The 19,024-nt window shown below is 46.2% G+C and overlaps 1 protein-coding gene across 1 annotated transcript in view; it reads right to left on the bottom strand.

Moving 5' to 3' along the window:
• ankrd13c (ankyrin repeat domain 13C) overlaps positions 1 to 19,024 on the bottom strand; it is a 72,964-nt gene continuing 53,940 nt past the window's right edge. Inside the window, exons 7-13 of the mRNA XM_083647971.1 lie at positions 16,718 to 16,862; positions 13,562 to 13,693; positions 12,303 to 12,464; positions 4,339 to 4,418; positions 2,578 to 2,676; positions 1,374 to 1,474; positions 1 to 612 (exon numbers count right to left, since the gene is read on the bottom strand). Coding sequence (XP_083504097.1) covers positions 482 to 612; positions 1,374 to 1,474; positions 2,578 to 2,676; positions 4,339 to 4,418; positions 12,303 to 12,464; positions 13,562 to 13,693; positions 16,718 to 16,862 — 850 coding nt within the window. The 3' untranslated portion in view covers positions 1 to 481. The remainder of the gene's footprint in view (positions 613 to 1,373; positions 1,475 to 2,577; positions 2,677 to 4,338; positions 4,419 to 12,302; positions 12,465 to 13,561; positions 13,694 to 16,717; positions 16,863 to 19,024) is intronic.

Genomic DNA, 19,024 nt, shown 5'->3' on the forward strand with positions numbered 1-19,024 from the left:
AGTTGTAGACTAGCACATGCTTCCTCCGATACATGTGCAGTCACCAGCCACTTCTTTTCACCCGACAGCGAGGAAGCTTCAATGGCAGGACGTAGTGTGTGGGAGGATCATGCTATTCTCCCCCAGTTCCCCTCCCCCACGAACAGGTGCCCTGACTGACCAGAGGAGGCACTAGTGCAGCGACCAGGAGGACACATTAACCCTTTATCCGGCTTCCAACACACACAGACGCGGCCCAATTGTGCCTGTTTGGATGGCCGACCAAGCCGGAAGGTAACACGGGGGCTCGAACCCGCGACCCTCGTGTTGGTAGGCAGGGAATCTACCGCTGCACTACCTGGAGGCCCTGCGCGTTGCAACTGTCATCATTCTCCTTTCCTTTCCTGTTCAACTTGTTTTCTCCTTTTGCATTAAGACAAAGATGTTTGGGAGCGTAACGATGTTCTACGTTGGCCTCCTGGTGGACGTCCAGCCGGAGAGGTTAAAGGTCAGGGAAGCGGCTGGGGTCCTCTTTGTACTCGTTGGGGACGGTGAAGATGGACTCGTCAAACTCGTCGTAGCGAAACTCCTGGAAGGTCACCGTGGCTGTGATGGTGGGAAACACTGGGATGTCTGCAGGGAGGAGGCGGGAGCAGCAGCACAAGTTAGACTGTAACATTCTGATCAACTTGGTTCCAATTGGTTGATTTTTCGTCAGACAACTGTCATGGAAATGCTTCTATAGTTTGTTTAGCCCATTGATACCTGATGCAGCATTTGTGTGTGTATCCCTTTAAGACCGCGAACCTCGTTAACGCGGTTCGCGGTCTTAAAAGGGATACGCACACAAACGAGGGATATACACGCAAATGCGGCACCGGGTATCAATGGGTTAAAGCAGTGGCTCCCAAAGTGGGGTACGCGTACCCCTAGGGGTACGTTGAGGTACTACAGCGGTACTTGAGAGAAAGGGGGAAATGGGAAAATGTAAGAATAAATCGTGAAAATAAATGAAACGTTAAAAATAAATCTGCTCAGGAGGCACTAATTGCAACTCTTTCACTTTATTATTTTGTAAAGTTATATTCTTCAAAAGGTGGGTTATCATTCATTCATTGCATCATAATGCTGTAGCTTTCTCTTGCAGTTCTCTAAGCAAAATGTTGTAAAGGGGGTACTTGGATTCAGAAACCAGGGAAAGGGGGTACTGAAGCAGAAAACACTGCTTTAAAGTAATAACTCAACTGTGCAAGACAGAAAAAAATGACTAGAATCTAAAGCATACCTTAAAATATCCCTTTCAGCCTTAATGAGCGCATCGTTTCAGTACGCTGAGCCCATACATATTCAAATAACCCTGCAAGAGATGCTTGTTTGGATTAACATCAACTTACCGAGTTTGACAGGAAAGCCGGGGGGGAGCTTCATCTGAACAAACTCCCTGAGTTTGTTAAAGTGCTTGAAGGGTGCGATCACCTCCAGAACGTTTAATAACCTGAGAGGAGACACAAGGTGTCAGACAGACTCAAATATCACACATCCCGCTGCGTCATGACCGCAGTGCAGGGCAATTTAAAACTACTTTCCCTTCACGGCCTTCAGAGCTGCAATTTTGGCAAAAAATTAGAATTTCAAGTTTTCAAGTTGACTTTGTTCCATTAGCTACACAGCATTGCAGCAGCTATTCTTCCTGGGGTCCACAACACAGACGTCACATAGTGACAGTGATATTACATATAACATTAGAAAGTAACAAGACAAGAACTATAACATACAGACAAGACAAGCCCCTGACAGGTCAATTATAGAATATACAGTATATAGTTTAGCCTTTTTCCCTCAATGCAGATGATTTGGCTAGATACTGTAATCAAGATCATTAACTTTTGGATGATTTTAGGAGGGCTAAGTTGTATGTTTAGCAAATTCTATAAATTGTGTGTCCATTTTAAGCTACAGTAGTAGTTACCGTAGTAAGTGAAATCAAATGTTGCTGGTTTAGCGTGGTGGTTATTAACCATGGAAACTAAAATTGCAACATAAAATTATCCAATTATGCAGCAACAGACCAGTCTACAAACCGAACGACATCAATGACAGCTCTTATTGAATTTGTCAAAAAAAACATTCAACGCCTTTACGACCAATGTGATGATGACTTCATTTCTCTCCGTTCTTTTTATATCCGTATCTTTTACCTTGTTTATCTACACAAGTCATTTGCATTAGGGCTGCACAATTAATCGTATTTTCATCGTCATCGCAATATGAACATGCGCAATAAACACATCGCAAAGACTGCCTGAAACGCAATGAATAACAAAAGTGGTTTTATTTACATGCGTCATGCATTCCCACTTTTTTAATTTGTTTATCTACACAAATTAGTCATTTGCGTCTCTTTTGTCATTTTTACCGCTGTCTTTTCTACCGTTTGATCACTTTGCAAATGTAGCTCAAAGTAAAAGCAGCTCTAGCAGCACTGTCCAAACATCCTACGTGTCAACACTGATCTCATGAGCACCACGGGTCTCAGGAAGGAACGAACATGGAAGCATCTTGCTGACTGCCTCGACTCCGAGAGGAGGGAACACTCACGATTCAATGCCCAGAGGGAAGTCTTGACTCATGGCTACTGTGGCTTTGAAGTTCTTCTTGCTCTCTTTGCAGACCAGCTCTCTGCCCAGATGAGGTGCTCTGCAGAGAGGAGAGGAGAGGAGAGGACAGGAGAGGAGAGGACAGGACAGGAGAGGAGAAGAGAGGAGAAGAGAGAAGAGGACAGGAGAGGAGAGGAGAAGAGAGGAGAGGAGAGGAGAGGAGAGGAGAGGAGAGGAGAGGAGAGGAGAGGAGAGGAGAGGAGAAGAGAGGAGAGGAGAGGAGAGGAGAAGAGAGGACAGGAGAGGAGAAGAGAGGAGAGGAGAGGAGAGGAGAAGAGAGGAGAGGAGAGGAGAGGAGAGGAGAAGAGAGGAGAGGAGAGGAGAGGAGAAGAGAGGACAGGAGAGGAGAAGAGAGGAGAGGAGAGGAGAAGAGAGGAGAGGAGAGGAGAGGAGAAGAGAGGACAGGAGAGGAGAAGAGAGGAGAGGAGAGGAGAAGAGAGGAGAGGAGAGGAGAGGAGAGGAGAGGAGAAGAGAGGAGAGGAGAGGAGAGGAGAGGAGAGGAGAAGAGAGGAGAGGAGAGGAGAGGAGAGGAGAGGAGGGGAGAGGAGAAGAGAGGAGAAGAGAGAAGAGGACAGGAGAGGAGAGGAGAAGAGAGGAGAGGAGAGGAGAGGAGAGGAGAAGAGAGGAGAGGACAGGAGAGGAGAAGAGAGGAGAGGAGAGGAGAGGAGAGGAGAGGACAGGAGAGGAGAGGAGGGGAGAGGAGAGGAGAGGAGAGGAGAGGAGAAGAGAGGAGAAGAGAGGAGAGGAGAGGAGAAGAGAGGAGAGGAGAGGAGAAGAGAGGAGAAGAGAGGAGAGGAGAGGAGAGGAGAGGAGAAGAGAGGAGAGGAGAGGACAGGAGAGGAGGGGAGAGGAGAAGAGAGGAGAGGAGAGGAGAGGAGAGGAGGGGAGAGGAGAGGAGAGGAGAGGAGAGGAGAAGAGAGGAGAGGAGAGGACAGGAGAGGAGGGGAGAGGAGAAGAGAGGAGAGGAGAGGAGAGGAGAGGAGGGGAGAGGAGAGGAGAAGAGAGGAGAGGAGAGGAGAGGAGAGGACAAGAGAGGAGAGGAGAAGAGAGGAGAGGAGAGGAGAGGACAGGAGAGGACAGGAGAGGAGAGGAGAGGAGAGGAGAGGAGGGGAGAGGAGAGGAGAGGACAGGAGAGGAGAGGAGGGGAGAGGAGAGGAGAAGAGAGGAGAGGAGAGGAGAAGAGAGGAGAGGACAAGAGAGGAGAGGAGAAGAGAGGAGAGGAGAGGAGAGGACAGGAGAGGACAGGAGAGGAGAGGAGAGGACAGGAGAGGACAGGAGAGGAGAGGAGAGGACAGGAGAGGAGAGGAGGGGAGAGGAGAGGAGAGGACAGGAGAGGAGAGGAGGGGAGAGGAGAGGAGAAGAGAGGAGAGGAGAGGAGAAGAGAGGAGAGGAGAGGAGAAGAGAGGAGAGGACAAGAGAGGAGAGGAGAAGAGAGGAGAGGAGAGGAGAGGACAGGAGAGGAGAGGAGAGGAGACCTGTCAGAACATCATCCCACAATAGAGAGGTGCAGCAGGGGGGCATGTCAGCAACAATGAAGTGGCACAGTGCAAAATTTGGTATCAACGATGAATGCGCTAACTCACTCACTATAACATGATAACAACACCTCTACGAACATCAGGTAACATCTCTCCCCTGTAACGGCTGTATAGTGGCCTGGAGATGAGCTCTCGTGTGTTGAAAACGTACTGCAGATACCTACCTTCCATTGTCAGCAGAGATGTATTCCTCCCAGGAGATAGTGTTGGCTGACGGGGCAGTTAGAGATTGCCTCCTCGCCGGCTGAAGAGTGGAGGAACACACAGCATGTCAGGATAGAGCCCAGACTCAACTACTCCAATGAGTCACACATCACTCACAGCACGAGCAGAGACTAAACACTCAGACAGCAAAGTCCAGACTAAACACTCACAGACAGCAAAGTCCAGACTAAACACTCACAGACAGCAAGGTCCAGACTAAACACTCACAGACAGTAAGGTCCACACCAGACTAAACACTCACAGACAGTAAGGTCCACACCAGACTAAACACTCACAGACAGTAAGGTCCACACCAGACTAAACACTCACAGACAGTAAGGTCCACACCAGACTCACAGACAAAACAACAAGTGCTGACACCAGACCAGATATGTCTCACCCCCGGGCCAACGTACGTAGCGTACGTTGTGTAACTCCAACAGACACGCCCCTTCGCGAGGCTCCGTGCGGTCAGTTTTCGCCTGGCCGTGCACACACCCCAAATGTTCTAACTACGCGGCCGGGCGGACAAAGTGGAGTTTTCAAAAATAACGGTCCCTTCCACGAGGAGAAACCTGCACGGAGTATAGAAGCACCAAACGTTTTCTCATCAGGATTACGTGTCTGTCATTTCCGTGCAACAGTCCATTGATACGTCTAGCAGAATTCGGACTTTAATCTCAGAATTCTGACTTTTTTTTTATTTTTCAGAATTCTGACTTCATTCTCAGAATCCTGACTTAATCTCAGAACTCAAATTATATATATATACACCCATGCGCACACACACACACACAGAAAATGTACGGTAATCCATATGTCTCACCCTCCCTCGGAAAAGACAAAAGCCACAACACAACTCGTCAAACTCAGACATGGGACAATTTGAAAGAGCCAGTGTTCTTGCACTGGATTGTAAATTTGCAAAATATGTATGCTGTATCTTTTGTGTTATTGTGTTTATATGTTGATCTTTGCTGCTGAACCGACCCATGTTCAACTTATCTCAACTGAGTAAGACAATGCACAGCTCCGACCACCAGATGGCCCCAGCGTTTCACTAAAGTGACTGAACTCTTGTGTGAACTGTACAAAGTGCAACATCAAGGACTGAATGACTACGCAGCTGAAACAACACTGCGTATAAATGGTGAGCGACTGTGGGGGAGGAGGGCGGGACTCCAGGTTAGTCCCGCCTCCCAGACAAATGGAGCTTCTCCGCCCCCCAATCGCCTGGGAACTTCTGGTCAAAAACAGCAGTTTGAGTTTGAACAGTGGCGAGAACGGCTGCTAACAATCCTATGCCCAGGGGCGTAGTGGAAGTTAACCCATTGATACCTGCAGCATTTGTGTGTGTATCCCTTTAAGACCACGTGACGGGATACACACACAAATGAGGGATATACACGCAAATGCTGCATCAGGTATCAATGGGTTAAAGTTAAACACAGCTAAAGGTAGTTTACCCACCTCTTTGAAATGAGGCAGACTGTTTACTCGCCTATTTTCAAATCAACTGTATTTGATGAATGAGGGGAAACAAGGTGGGGAAAGTCCTCACCTTGGATAGTTGAGTTTAGCCTCCTCTGTATTTATCACCTCTGTATTTATCACCTTTGTATTTATCACCTTTGTCAAGTGACCAGAAATAATGGTGTGCTTGGATTCTCCTCTGCAGTGAAACAAACTGGAGATACAGAGAATCACTGTTGAAAACATTGAGAATGGATGTGATGTCCAGAGCGACGTTACATGATTTGATTCCGTTTGATCCGTTTACAACTTCTGCACGTCAGCGCCTGGATTGCTTCTGGAATGCTGTTTTTTTTTTTTTACTTTTTTACTGTTTCTACCCAGTTTTAACAACAAAAGCTGGGAGACGGTTTTCAGTGTGTACCGTAGTTGAGCGACAGTAAAAATAAAGAAAAATGAATTTCCAATGTGTCCAAACTATGCTAGTCGGTAGTGTATGATGAGACAACAGGCAGACAGCCCTCTGCCATCATCAGCTTTCCCTCCATCCTAACTACACTGCACGTCACGTGACTGCAGTCAGCACAGAGTTGTTTTGGTTGTTGGCTGTGCTGTGCTGTGCCTCACGAGCGCTGGCTCCCACGCTGCCCGGGCGCTCTGTGGTGTTGTTGTGATGAGAGTAGAGAGTAGAGAGGGGAGAGAGGAGGGGAGGGAGGGGAGAGGGGGTCTGAGCTGTTGGTATGCTGCTGGGATCCCACCTCCCCTCATGTCACCCCGGGGCACCAGGGGCTTTTAGCCTCCAAGCCCCATCATAAAGCCCCACACCACCCTGTGTCCACAGACCTCCATCATAAAGCCCCACACCACCCTGTGTCCACAGACCTCCATCATAAAGCCCCACACCACCCTGTGTCCACAGACCTCCATCATAAAGCCCCACACCACCCTGTGTCCACAGACCTCCATCATAAAGCCCCACACCACCCTGTGTCCACAGACCTCCATCATAAAGCCCCACACCACCCTGTGTCCACAGACCTCCATCATAAAGCCCCACACCACCCTGTGTCCACAGACCTCCATCATAAAGCCCCACACCACCCTGTGTCCACAGACCTCCACCATAAAGCCCCACACCACCCTGTGTCCACAGACCTCCATCATAAAGCCCCACACCACCCTGTGTCCACAGACCTCCATCATAAAGCCCCACACCACCCTGTGTCCACAGACCTCCATCATAAAGCCCCACACCACCCTGTGTCCACAGACCTCCATCATAAAGCCCCACACCACCCTGTGTCCACAGACCTCCATCATAAAGCCCCACACCACCCTGTGTCCACAGACCTCCATCATAAAGCCCCACACCACCCTGTGTCCACAGACCTCCATCATAAAGCCCCACACCACCCTGTGTCCACAGACCTCCATCATAAAGCCCCACACCACCCTGTGTCCACAGACCTCCACCATAAAGCCCCACACCACCCTGTGTCCACAGACCTCCACCATAAAGCCCCACACCACCCTGTGTCCACAGACCTCCATCATAAAGCCCCACACCACCCTGTGTCCACAGACCTCCACCATAAAGCCCCACACCACCCTGTGTCCACAGACCTCCATCATAAAGCCCCACACCACCCTGTGTCCACAGACCTCCATCATAAAGCCCCACACCACCCTGTGTCCACAGACCTCCATCATAAAGCCCCACACCACCCTGTGTCCACAGACCTCCATCATAAAGCCCCACACCACCCTGTGTCCACAGACCTCCATCATAAAGCCCCACACCACCCTGTGTCCACAGACCTCCATCATAAAGCCCCACACCACCCTGTGTCCACAGACCTCCATCATAAAGCCCCACACCACCCTGTGTCCACAGACCTCCATCATAAAGCCCCACACCACCCTGTGTCTACAGACCTCCATCATAAAGCCCCACACCACCCTGTGTCCACAGACCTCCATCATAAAGCCCCACACCACCCTGTGTCCACAGACCTCCATCATAAAGCCCCACACCACCCTGTGTCCACAGACCTCCATCATAAAGCCCCACACCACCCTGTGTCCACAGACCTCCATCATAAACACTCACTCACACACACATCAGCCTGCCCTGCTACCTCTCTCTCTCTCCACTACCTCCATCCATTGTGTTGTAGTCGAGTCAAGTCGGACTCGGGACTCGGCCTCAAGTCCCAAAGTCCTGGACTCATTTTCAGGACTTTGAGCACTGATGATGACTCGGACTTGGACCAGACTAGCACCTTGCACTGCCATTGCAACTGTTCTTATTATTATTATTATTGCTCTTGTGTATTTCGGTTCTTTTATGCTACGTTTCATATTTATCACGTGTTGCTTTTTTTGTGCCTATATTTGATGTCCTGTGGAGCCTCCCGTCCTCAGAGTTTCACAGAAGTGTACTTGTGCAACCGGAGCAACAATAGACCCTTTTCACGGGGGCCATTTTGTGTCGAAAAGGCAGAATAAACTAACCTTGCAAAGCAAGATGGATTCCCTCGCGAGATTTGCGGTGCGGTTTGGTTTGTGAAAACAAAAAATACCGCCCCCATCTGGCAAATGTCAGGTTAAGAATAAACACAGGTGCAAGCAAAACACTAATGAGGGTTTCCAAATTCCAATAATGATCTTGACTGGAGCTGTGGATCTTCACTGGCCTCACCATTCCATTTGATTCCCATTCATCTGTCAACGTTTCCATTCTCCACTCCACCATGCATCTCCATGCATCTCACAGTATCACATCCTCAACTTATTATATTATTACTGCACATGGCTACTTTTTCATCAATTAATACAAGTAGTCAGATAAATATCAACTCCTCTTTTTATTTAGAAAGTGCTTTCAAATCTGACTGTCGACGTACATTTTAAACATCAACGATTCTGTCAACGATTTGATTAATTCGTCTGTCAATGATTTGATGCTCTTATAAAACGATTAATTTGGACACCCCTCGCATCCATGCATTCAGACTCGGAAGTTGGAGAGGAGGTGTCTGACTTGTTAATTGATAAAGACAGCCCCCCCCCCTTTTTTTTGTAATAGGCCCTAATTTGGCATAAGCCGATATTGATAGCATCACAGCTATATTAACACACAGACATTATTCAATTTCGTGCAAAGGCACTAGGGCAGACGCGTGTGTTCCACCTACATGCAGATTCACGCTCACGTTCAGTAACCCCGGACCCGGGCTTGGACTCAGGTAATGGAGGACTGACGAGTCGACTCTGACTCTTCTTTGGTCACTCGGCACTCGGGCACTCAGACTCAAACACTGGGGACTCAAGACTCAACTCGGACTCGAGATATAGTGACTTGACTACAACACTGCTTCCATCATTTTCCATCGAGTTCCATCGAGGGTGGAAGAAACAACCAACAAGGCATCAACAACGCTAAAGCCCACACACACACACACACACACACACACACACTAGGGCTGTCACTTTTTCCCAAAATAAAGTTCGAACGAACTTCGAATTGCCCGCAAAATGTTCGAATATATTTAAAGTTTTTTTTTTGCAGGCCAGGCCACCGGGCATCAGCCCGACGTGCCCGATTATGCAGTCCGCGCCTGCCGGTTACATCGTATAAATATATATAATATAATATAAAATATTAAAAGAATATTTAAAAAAAATCCTCAGCTGTCCTCATGGTCCAGTCAGTCAGCTCCTCTCCGCTGCTGTGTTAGCTTGGACGCTCACAGTCACAACACTGCCTCACAAACTTGGCTGCATCCAACTCGAGACAACTTTTCAGACCCTGGAGACAATTATTATTATTTATTTATTTTTTAATTAAAAAAAAATAATAATAATTCGAACATGGCAAATTACATTCGAACATGCCCCTCCCCCACATTCGAAGTTAATTTCGAATTTCGAATAAAAAGTGACAGCCCTAACACACACACACACGGGCTAAAGGCATAATCAGCGTTTTCTACCCTGCCGGTAAAACATTAGCCAATGATTGAAATAGAGCCAGACAGACAACAGAACACATTGATGAGACAAAGCCTGGCACACAACAAGGAAAACGACCAAGCAGTTCACACACTTCCATTGAGTGTTGTGCTGCGTTGCTTTGTGTGACTGGCTTTATGCACATAATGTTTAGACAAGGCAGACGCAAACTCTGGAACATACGGCACTGTGAACGGCTGCTGGGTGTGGGAGCGTGAACAGCTGTGCCACTTTCAACACTAGGTGGCGACGCTGTGCCTCAAAGTCCATGCAGAGTGGATGGGAGGCGTCCACAGCTTTTCATTTCAAAGCTATGTCCCAAACAAAGAACAACTTGAAAGAAAAACAGCAGCAGGGAGTCGGACCAGACGGAGGTATTTTTTAATAAACCGCGCCAAGTTGATTAAAAGAGTCTGGTGCTGAAGGTGGAGATCAAGTCCAGCTTTCATCTCACTACAGATAGACCCTACCTACCTCCAGCCCAGCGCCACAGGGCGGTTATGCTGCAGGTGCAAGTCAACAGATGTTACACACGTCTCTATAGACGGTTTCAATTCGACAACATAAACATTCTAAATTGCCAACAGCTTACTTCCTGTTACAGTCTTTGCGAGTACAATAACTGTACAGGACATCAACTAGGTTCCAAACTGCTCCCGAGCAACATGACTCTTTGAACACCATCGACACATGATCCACTCTAGAGTAGGCATGGGTTGGTTTGAACATTTTGAAACCGGTTCGATATTCCCCAAAAAACCGTCTCAAACCGTATCGAATTTTACAAAAAAAAATATATATATACGGTAGATATATATATATATATATATATATATATATATATATATATATATATATATATATATATATGTATTCAAAAAATATTAGTGTATCCCATAAATGACTGTAATGCGACTGCAGTTGGTGGCGATAATGCACCTCTAAGCTGGTATGCCAACCAGCACTAACACTGAATAAACCATCTAACTGTAACAACACACTGTTTTTATTTCTCATAACTATTCAGCTTAACTTTTCTTCAAACATCAACATAATAAACAAAATAAGACTTTTGCCTACTAGTGCAACTTGAGAAGAGGCTAATACGAACAATAGTGCAATCAGAACGGATTTGGCACTATTTCTTTTATTTATAAAAAATAATAATCTCGTTTTTTTCAGTTCACCCGTGATCAAACCGGTTTGGTTCTCGTACACCGAACCGAACCGGTAAAACCGGAAATCGACCCATGCCTACTCTAGAGCAGAGATCATCCTAATCTGACTCAATATCTTCCTACCAGTGAGTCACACAGGTGACACGTTGTCACTATAAAAGGCACAACAGAAGGTTCAAGGTTATCTTTATTATCCGAGGGGCAATTTGTTGTCCAGCCAGCAGTTACCATGTGACCATCAGGCAAACAATAGTTCCTTCTTCAAAGTCCTGACCTTGTCCAGATGAGGAAGGTCAAGGCAGAGCCTGTCATTTTGCCTGCTGCTTCCCCTGTACAGGGGAAGTGACGTGCACCAGCTGACACAGGAGACTCTGACGACTGATTCAATAAAACAGGAAGAAAACATTTTCATTGAGGTTTTGTTCAAACGTTCTTAAAGCTTAGGAGGAAAGTACTGATGGGCTTTTCCACACACACACACACACACACACACACACACACACAGCATCCACATGACGCTTGGAGGTCAGCTCGTTATCAATTACAGTGACAAGATATTTAACTGCTGCACACAAACGCAACACAGGAGAGACGGCCAGAGAATTCTCTCTCAAATCTATTGTCGTCTCTTTGGTTTTGGACACAGTGATGTCCAAGAAAGCACGACCTTCTGCCCCTACATGATGCCATGACCAGGCTCATGTCTGCAGAGAAGAGACACAACGACAGATCGTCAGTGAACTTCTTGATATGATGCCTCACATACTGGCTTTGGCACGTGTTGGTGTACAAGACAAACACGAGAGGGACCAGCACAGATCCTGTACAGGCCTGGTGGGTGGCAGGGGGAGGAGCCAACCTACTTAACCTCATTAAGCGTTACCTAATTGACTTACTGAGGCTTGTGATGCCCTCAGCTGCGCCATGGGGGAAAAGGAAGATCTGACAAAACGCCATTAACCGTCACACATTGCGACCTTTAGGTGAAGAAGTCCTTCAGTCAACATAATCAGGCCAGGATCAGTGTTGTGTCGGTGCTCTTTAACCTTTGTGAGGCTGGATACAATTAAAGCTGGGGAGAAATCAATCAAAACTACCGTAGTCACACTAAAGTCTTTGCACCCTCTAGGGGGTGCCAGAATCCTCTTTAATAGAGTCCCCCGTTGCATCGTCAACACTCCCGCCCTGACCTGTAAGCAAATTGGAGCTCCCTCATCTGTACCGTCGGGCCTTTTGTTCAACCTTTAAGGTCGACTCACCTCAAAGTTCTGCTCGACGAGGTTTCCTCCTTTGCTCAGGCTCTCCATGATGGCTTTGTTCCTCAGGATGTCCTCCTCGCTCAGGTGCTCCCGTCTCTTCCTGGACTCCAGCACCAGCCCGTTCACCGAGTAGAAGTCGGCCAGGAAGTTCCCCACGCGCTCCTGAAGACACACCATTTTATTTGTTAACATTTCGATCCGAGGACCTTCATCAGAATGGAAGAAGCAGGAAGTGGGAGAACACTCATATGTAGGTCAGATCTTATCACCACGACAGGGATGATATATTTTTGTAGTCAGAAGGCAGAAGTCGTGGACATGTTGGAGCTTCAGGGGTTTTAGAACGGAGATTTCACTTAAATGCTTAAAATAAGACAAACAAAAGTTGATGGTTGATGTACATGTGAGTGTTTCTATGGTTGATGTACATGTGAGTGTTTCTATGGTTGATGTACATGTGAGTGTTTCTATGGTTGATGTACATGTGAGTGTTTCTATGGTTGATGTACATGTGAGTGTTTCTATGGTTGATGTACATGTGAGTGTTTCTATGGTTGATGTACATGTGAGTGTTTCTATGGTTGATGTACATGTGAGTGTTTCTATGGTTGATGTACATGTGAGTGTTTCTATGGTTGATGTACATGTGAGTGTTTCTATGGTTGATGTACATGTGAGTGTTTCTATGGTTGATGTACATGTGAGTGTTTCTATGGTTGATGTACATGTGAGTGTTTCTATGGTTGATGTACATGTGAGTGTTTCTATGGTTGATGTACATGTGAGTGTTTCTGGCGCTGTTAGAATCATAGACTGTACATAATGTTAGAATGTGTATTCTTGGTGGCTGAACGGGGGTAGGCAGCTGTACCATTTACATTTAAAGAATGTCTACATTCCTGATGATGTAATGTAAATGTCAATGTAAATGTGTATGTATGTGTATGTGTATGTATGTAAATGTGTATGTATGAGCACGTGTCCTTCTTTAGGCCCTATGTTTTTATTATCCTAATGTCACCGATGTAAAATTCTGCTGCTTTTTCACTATACTCTACTGCAAGCAATGATGAATGAATCAAGTCAAAGTCATTTGCAAAATTCCATGATATTCTTTCACTTCCCCGGAGAATTTAGCGATTCCGAGAATTCCCAGAGAAATCCGTGAGAGCAGGAGTAGTGTTTGTACTAGCAGCACTAGCAGTGGTGGTGGTAGTAATAGTAACAACAATAGAACAGCAACAACTAGTGGCACCAACCGTCTTGTCCTCTCTGAACAGCCAGCCAGTCTGTGCTCTGGAGAACGTGATGGACTTGGTGGAGAGAGTGGCAGAGTAAACATCACTGCTCATTAGGATGTCCACCTCCTCCTCGGTCTCCATCTCGGACTCCTGAAAGTCGGGTTGGAGTTAGGAAAGTCTGGAGGCGTCCACACAACTGACAACGACACAACATATAAAACAACAATTTCATAATACTTGATCAGTTTGAGTTGGTCACGTTTTTCCCCTGGACACTCGTTAGGTTGTGCAAAGAAAAATCTAGCGGCACCCCCCTGGTTTCCATGAGGAATGCTATCAGTACTAACAAGCCATCAGGGAACCTTAAGGGCAAAAATAGAAACGTGGCAGAAAGTGGTGGAGAAAAGATAACTAACATTCAAAATGTCAGTAGTTGGGTTTCGCCATTCAAATGTCTCTCAAATTTTCAGAAAATCGGCAACGAAAATGTGAAATTATGCACGTTTCCATCCACTGCTATGATGTGAATATTAAGAGTTATGTGTCTTGCAGGCAGACGTGTGGCAGATATTAGGGCTGCACGATTAATCGCATTTTCATCGTCATCATCATGCGCGATGAACACATCACAAAAGTCACGTGTTATCGCAATTTTTTTTTTTTTTTTACAGTGCACCTGAACGCAACATGCAAGATACCGGCTGAGTAAGTGTCCAAATGTTCATGTCATTCTGGCCAATACTCCACTTCTGTTATAACATTTCAGTCTGGAATATGGAATATCTTTCAATAATTGTTATGACTAAAAGGCTAAAAGTAATCTCATGTGTAAGAAATGACTACCGTAAATTCCGGACTATAAGACGCACCGGTCTATAAGCCGCACCTTCAAAGGTGACTATTTTTTTCTTCTATAAGCCGCACCGGTCTATAAGCCGCGGGTGTTTTGATGTTTAATTACCATATGAAAGGGTTCGTGCACAGAGAGGAATGTCGGGAAAGAGATCGCTGTTTGGGGAAGCTCCCATTTATTAACATTTCAACAAAACAAAAGTCAGGTCACTAATCCCCAGACAAAATCACACATTGTGGTATTTTTTGTTTTTTTTACAGTGCACACAGTGTCCGCGGTGTGGTGAAAAGAGGGCAAGAGAGGAAATTAAAACAGAAGTGGATTTATAGTTAGAAAGAGTGCTAAAGAAGAGAGAATTCCGTTTTTTATTTTTTTATTTTAGTTACTCACAGTACTATTGACCAGTCCAACTCAAAAGATATTCGGCAGTTTCACTTTGAGCTCTTGTTCCGCCGCTGGGCACACAGTGTCCGCGGTGTGGTGAAAAGAGGGCAAGAGAGGAAATTAAAACAGAAGTGGATTTATAGTTAGAAAGAGTGCTAAAGATAGTCCGGTCTGGTTATGACGAGTCTCGCTGGGTACAGTACGCCAAAGCGATATCCATTGACTCGATGATGCTGTTGTATGTTGCGCGTTTCTGTTGCACCAACGCGGAGAGGTCCTGCCCGGACGAAAAAGCGCGTACCCTCCCAGGTGAGGGGCTTCTTCCCCGCAGCCTGGAGGATGAGTTGACGGTCGGGCCAGCGGAGTAGGCAGATGAAGATGGCCCTCGGTGGCAGGCCGGGGTCTGGACGTGGCCGAGGCGCCCGGTGTGCCCTGTCCACCTCTGGTGGTTTCTCGCCTTCCTTCAGGTCCAGGATGTAACACAGGATTTTGCCACGAAAGCGTCCATGTCACCGATCTCAGCTCCTCTTTTACATTGATCAGGCGAATGTTATTTCTTTTACTATTATAAACTCTGTTCACGGTTGCCTTAGTTTCTTTAGTGAGTGAGTGGATGGACTTCTGCACGTTTTCAAACTTGTTTTCAAGCTGCTCAAAACCTCTGAGCGATGTCGGACTTAATCGATAGTGTTTCACGGAGTAAAAGTTTAGCCCAAGCGTGTATCTCCAGCCTCCAGCAGGTGAGTCATTTCCTCATTCATGGCGTGATTGCTTCGTCTTTTTCTTTCTGCTTACCTGTGTTGTGTTATGTTATGTTATGTTATGTTGTTAAAAGAGGGCAAGAGAGGAAATTAAAACAGAAGTGGATTTATAGTTAGAAAGAGTGCTAAAAAAAGAGAGATTTTTTTTTTTTTTTGGAAAAAATCCATAGATAAGACGCACCGTTATATAAGCCGCAGGGGGCAAAAAAGGCCAAAAAACTGGAAAAAAGCCGCGGCTTATAGTCCGGAATTTACGGTATTCTACATTGAAGTAAAAATGTAAATAATTAACTTGTTGGTTTTGGATTTTTTTTAGCTTCAAGAGTGCATTTTTGTTCGTATGACCCTCAACACAGGCTTTGAGAATCCCGTGCCACTTACTGATACGTATGCTTAAATTAACACACTCGTATTGCAAAATGAATTTAGGCCCTCACTGTAATACTTCAGAAGTTGAATTTGAAGTTCAGCATTAATACATTTCTCATTTTTTGTCTTAGATTTACCTTTGTGTGTTATTGCAATATAAAACTACATAATTGAGAATCGATTCTAGATTCTGGAATCGAGAATCGTTGGAATCGAGGATCGATTCTGGAATCGGATCGTGACCGCAGGAATCGGAATCGGATCGGATCGTGGCTTAGCCGGATCGGAGCACCCCTACCCATTAATATTTTTGTTTATAGCTTTTTTTTATTTATCTCAGGTCATATCGTCATCGCAATATTGAACAGTGTTATCGCACATCGCAGCTTTTCCTCCTAGCGTGCAGCCATAGCAGATATGTGCAGTTGTCTTACAGGCAGCTCGGAGCTACACCATAAAATGGATTACCAGGCGCCGTGCTTCAATTCAGGATCCATATAATCCACCAAGCAGTTACGTTAAAGGAACACTCCACCCATTTTCAACCAGCTTTGTATCATTAGAACATCAGTAGTATATCAGAAAACTGTAAACGGTTTTGAAGTCTGTCATTTAATTTGACAGTTATTGAGTGTTAAAGTGTGGACCAGTGACATCACTGGTCCACACTAACTCAAATTAATAACTCATTAACTCAAATAATTCTCACTCAAATTAACTCAAATTAACTCAATAGGGTTGTCAAACTAGATGAATGATGAATAGTTTGACAGTTATTGAGAGTTGATTTTGTGTGTGTGTGTGTACCTCATGGTGTATCCTCTGGTAGACCTTCTGTTCATTGTCCAGCACCACAAATGACTCCTCTGGGAGGGCGTCGCCGCTGAAGATGAAGCTGAGGTCACCGCGCTGACACTTCATATCTGTGAAGTCTATCAGGGTGGTGTCCAGTCTACACGCACGCACGCACACACACACACACACACACACACACACACACACACACACACAAGTAGGAAAATCAGTTCTAAGGTTGCCCATTACCTGCTTTTCTACCAAGTTATTTCCGTTTTCAACAAGAGACCCTTTTTTTACTTTGTCAAAGTGGGTGGTTGTGGAAGGAGATGTGACAGCCGAGAGAATAACTTAGCTCTGTGTGACGACCACCAGACACAAAGTGCTAAGTGTGACCGGGGTGACACAGGGTAAGTATAACTTAGCTCTGTGTGACGACCACCAGACACAAAGTGCTAAGTGTGACCAGGGTGACACAGGGTAAGTATAACTTAGCTCTGTGTGACGACCACCAGACACAAAGTGCTAAGTGTGACCGGGGTGACACAGGGTAAGTATAACTTAGCTCTGTGACCACCAGACACAAAGTGCTAAGTGTGACCGGGGTGACACAGGGTAAGTATAACTTAGCTCTGTGACCACCAGACACAAAGTGCTAAGTGTGACCGGGGTGACACAGGGTAAGTATAACTTAGCTCTGTGACCACCAGACACAAAGTGCTAAGTGTGACCGGGGTGACACAGGGTAAGTATAACTTAGCTCTGTGTGACGACCACCAGACACAAAGTGCTAAGTGTGACCGGGGTGACACAGGGTAAGTATAACTTAGCTCTGTGACCACCAGACACAAAGTGTTAAGTGTGACCGGGGTGACACAGGGTAAGTATAACTTAGCTCTGTGACCACCAGACACAAAGTGCTAAGTGTGACCGGGGTGACACAGGGTAAGTATAACTTAGCTCTGTGACCACCAGACACAAAGTGCTAAGTGTGACCGGGGTGACACAGGGTAAGTATAACTTAGCTCTGTGACCACCAGACACAAAGTGCTAAGTGTGACCGGGGTGACACAGGGTAAGTATAACTTAGCTCTGTGACCACCAGACACAAAGTGCTAAGTGTGACCGGGGTGACACAGGGTAAGTATAACTTAGCTCTGTGTGACGACCACCAGACACAAAGTGCTAAGTGTGACCGGGGTGACACAGGGTAAGTATAACTTAGCTCTGTGTGACGACCACCAGACACAAAGTGTTAAGTGTGACCGGGGTGACACAGGGTAAGTATAACTTAGCTCTGTGACCACCAGACACAAAGTGCTAAGTGTGACCGGGGTGACACAGGGTAAGTATAACTTAGCTCTGTGACCACCAGACACAAAGTGCTAAGTGTGACCGGGGTGACACAGGGTAAGTATAACTTAGCTCTGTGACCACCAGACACAAAGTGCTAAGTGTGACCGGGGTGACACAGGGTAAGTATAACTTAGCTCTGTGACCACCAGACACAAAGTGCTAAGTGTGACCGGGGTGACACAGGGTAAGTATAACTTAGCTCTGTGACCACCAGACACAAAGTGCTAAGTGTGACCGGGGTGACACAGGGTAAGTATAACTTAGCTCTGTGACCACCAGACACAAAGTGCTAAGTGTGACCGGGGTGACACAGGGTAAGTATAACTTAGCTCTGTGACCACCAGACACAAAGTGCTAAGTGTGACCGGGGTGACACAGGGTAAGTATAACTTAGCTCTGTGACCACCAGACACAAAGTGCTAAGTGTGACCGGGGTGACACAGGGTAAGTATAACTTAGCTCTGTGACCACCAGACACAAAGTGCTAAGTGTGACCGGGGTGACACAGGGTAAGTGTGAGCAGGGTGACACAGTGTACCGCTAGGATGGAAATGAACTAGCGGTGACAGTTTCTGTCTGTCTGTCTCCCTGCAGCTCCGGGACCAGAAGAGGACATTTTGAATGCCAAATGAGACAGCCAGGAGCACTTCTGAAGAATGATGACAAGCTAACAGGCACAGGTGTTTGTGTCAGCATGCAGAAACACACACACACACACACACACACACACACACACACACACACACACACACACACACACAGGTTTGGATGCTCTAATCAGTCTAATGTAAGAGTTACCTAAGGATTGTCATGTTCAAATGTAGTTAATTTGTAAGTTAATTTAAGTCAGTGGTTCTCAACCTGGGGTCCGGGGGCCACCAGGGGTCCTTGACGTGGTTCCAGATGGGCCCCAGCAAAATGATGAATTGTTAAACTAGATGGAGTGCATTAGTTTGTGACCAG

This window comes from Poromitra crassiceps (assembly GCF_964638095.1).
Source record: "Poromitra crassiceps genome assembly, chromosome: 12".
In the NCBI taxonomy this organism is placed as follows: Eukaryota; Metazoa; Chordata; class Actinopteri; order Beryciformes; family Melamphaidae; genus Poromitra; species Poromitra crassiceps.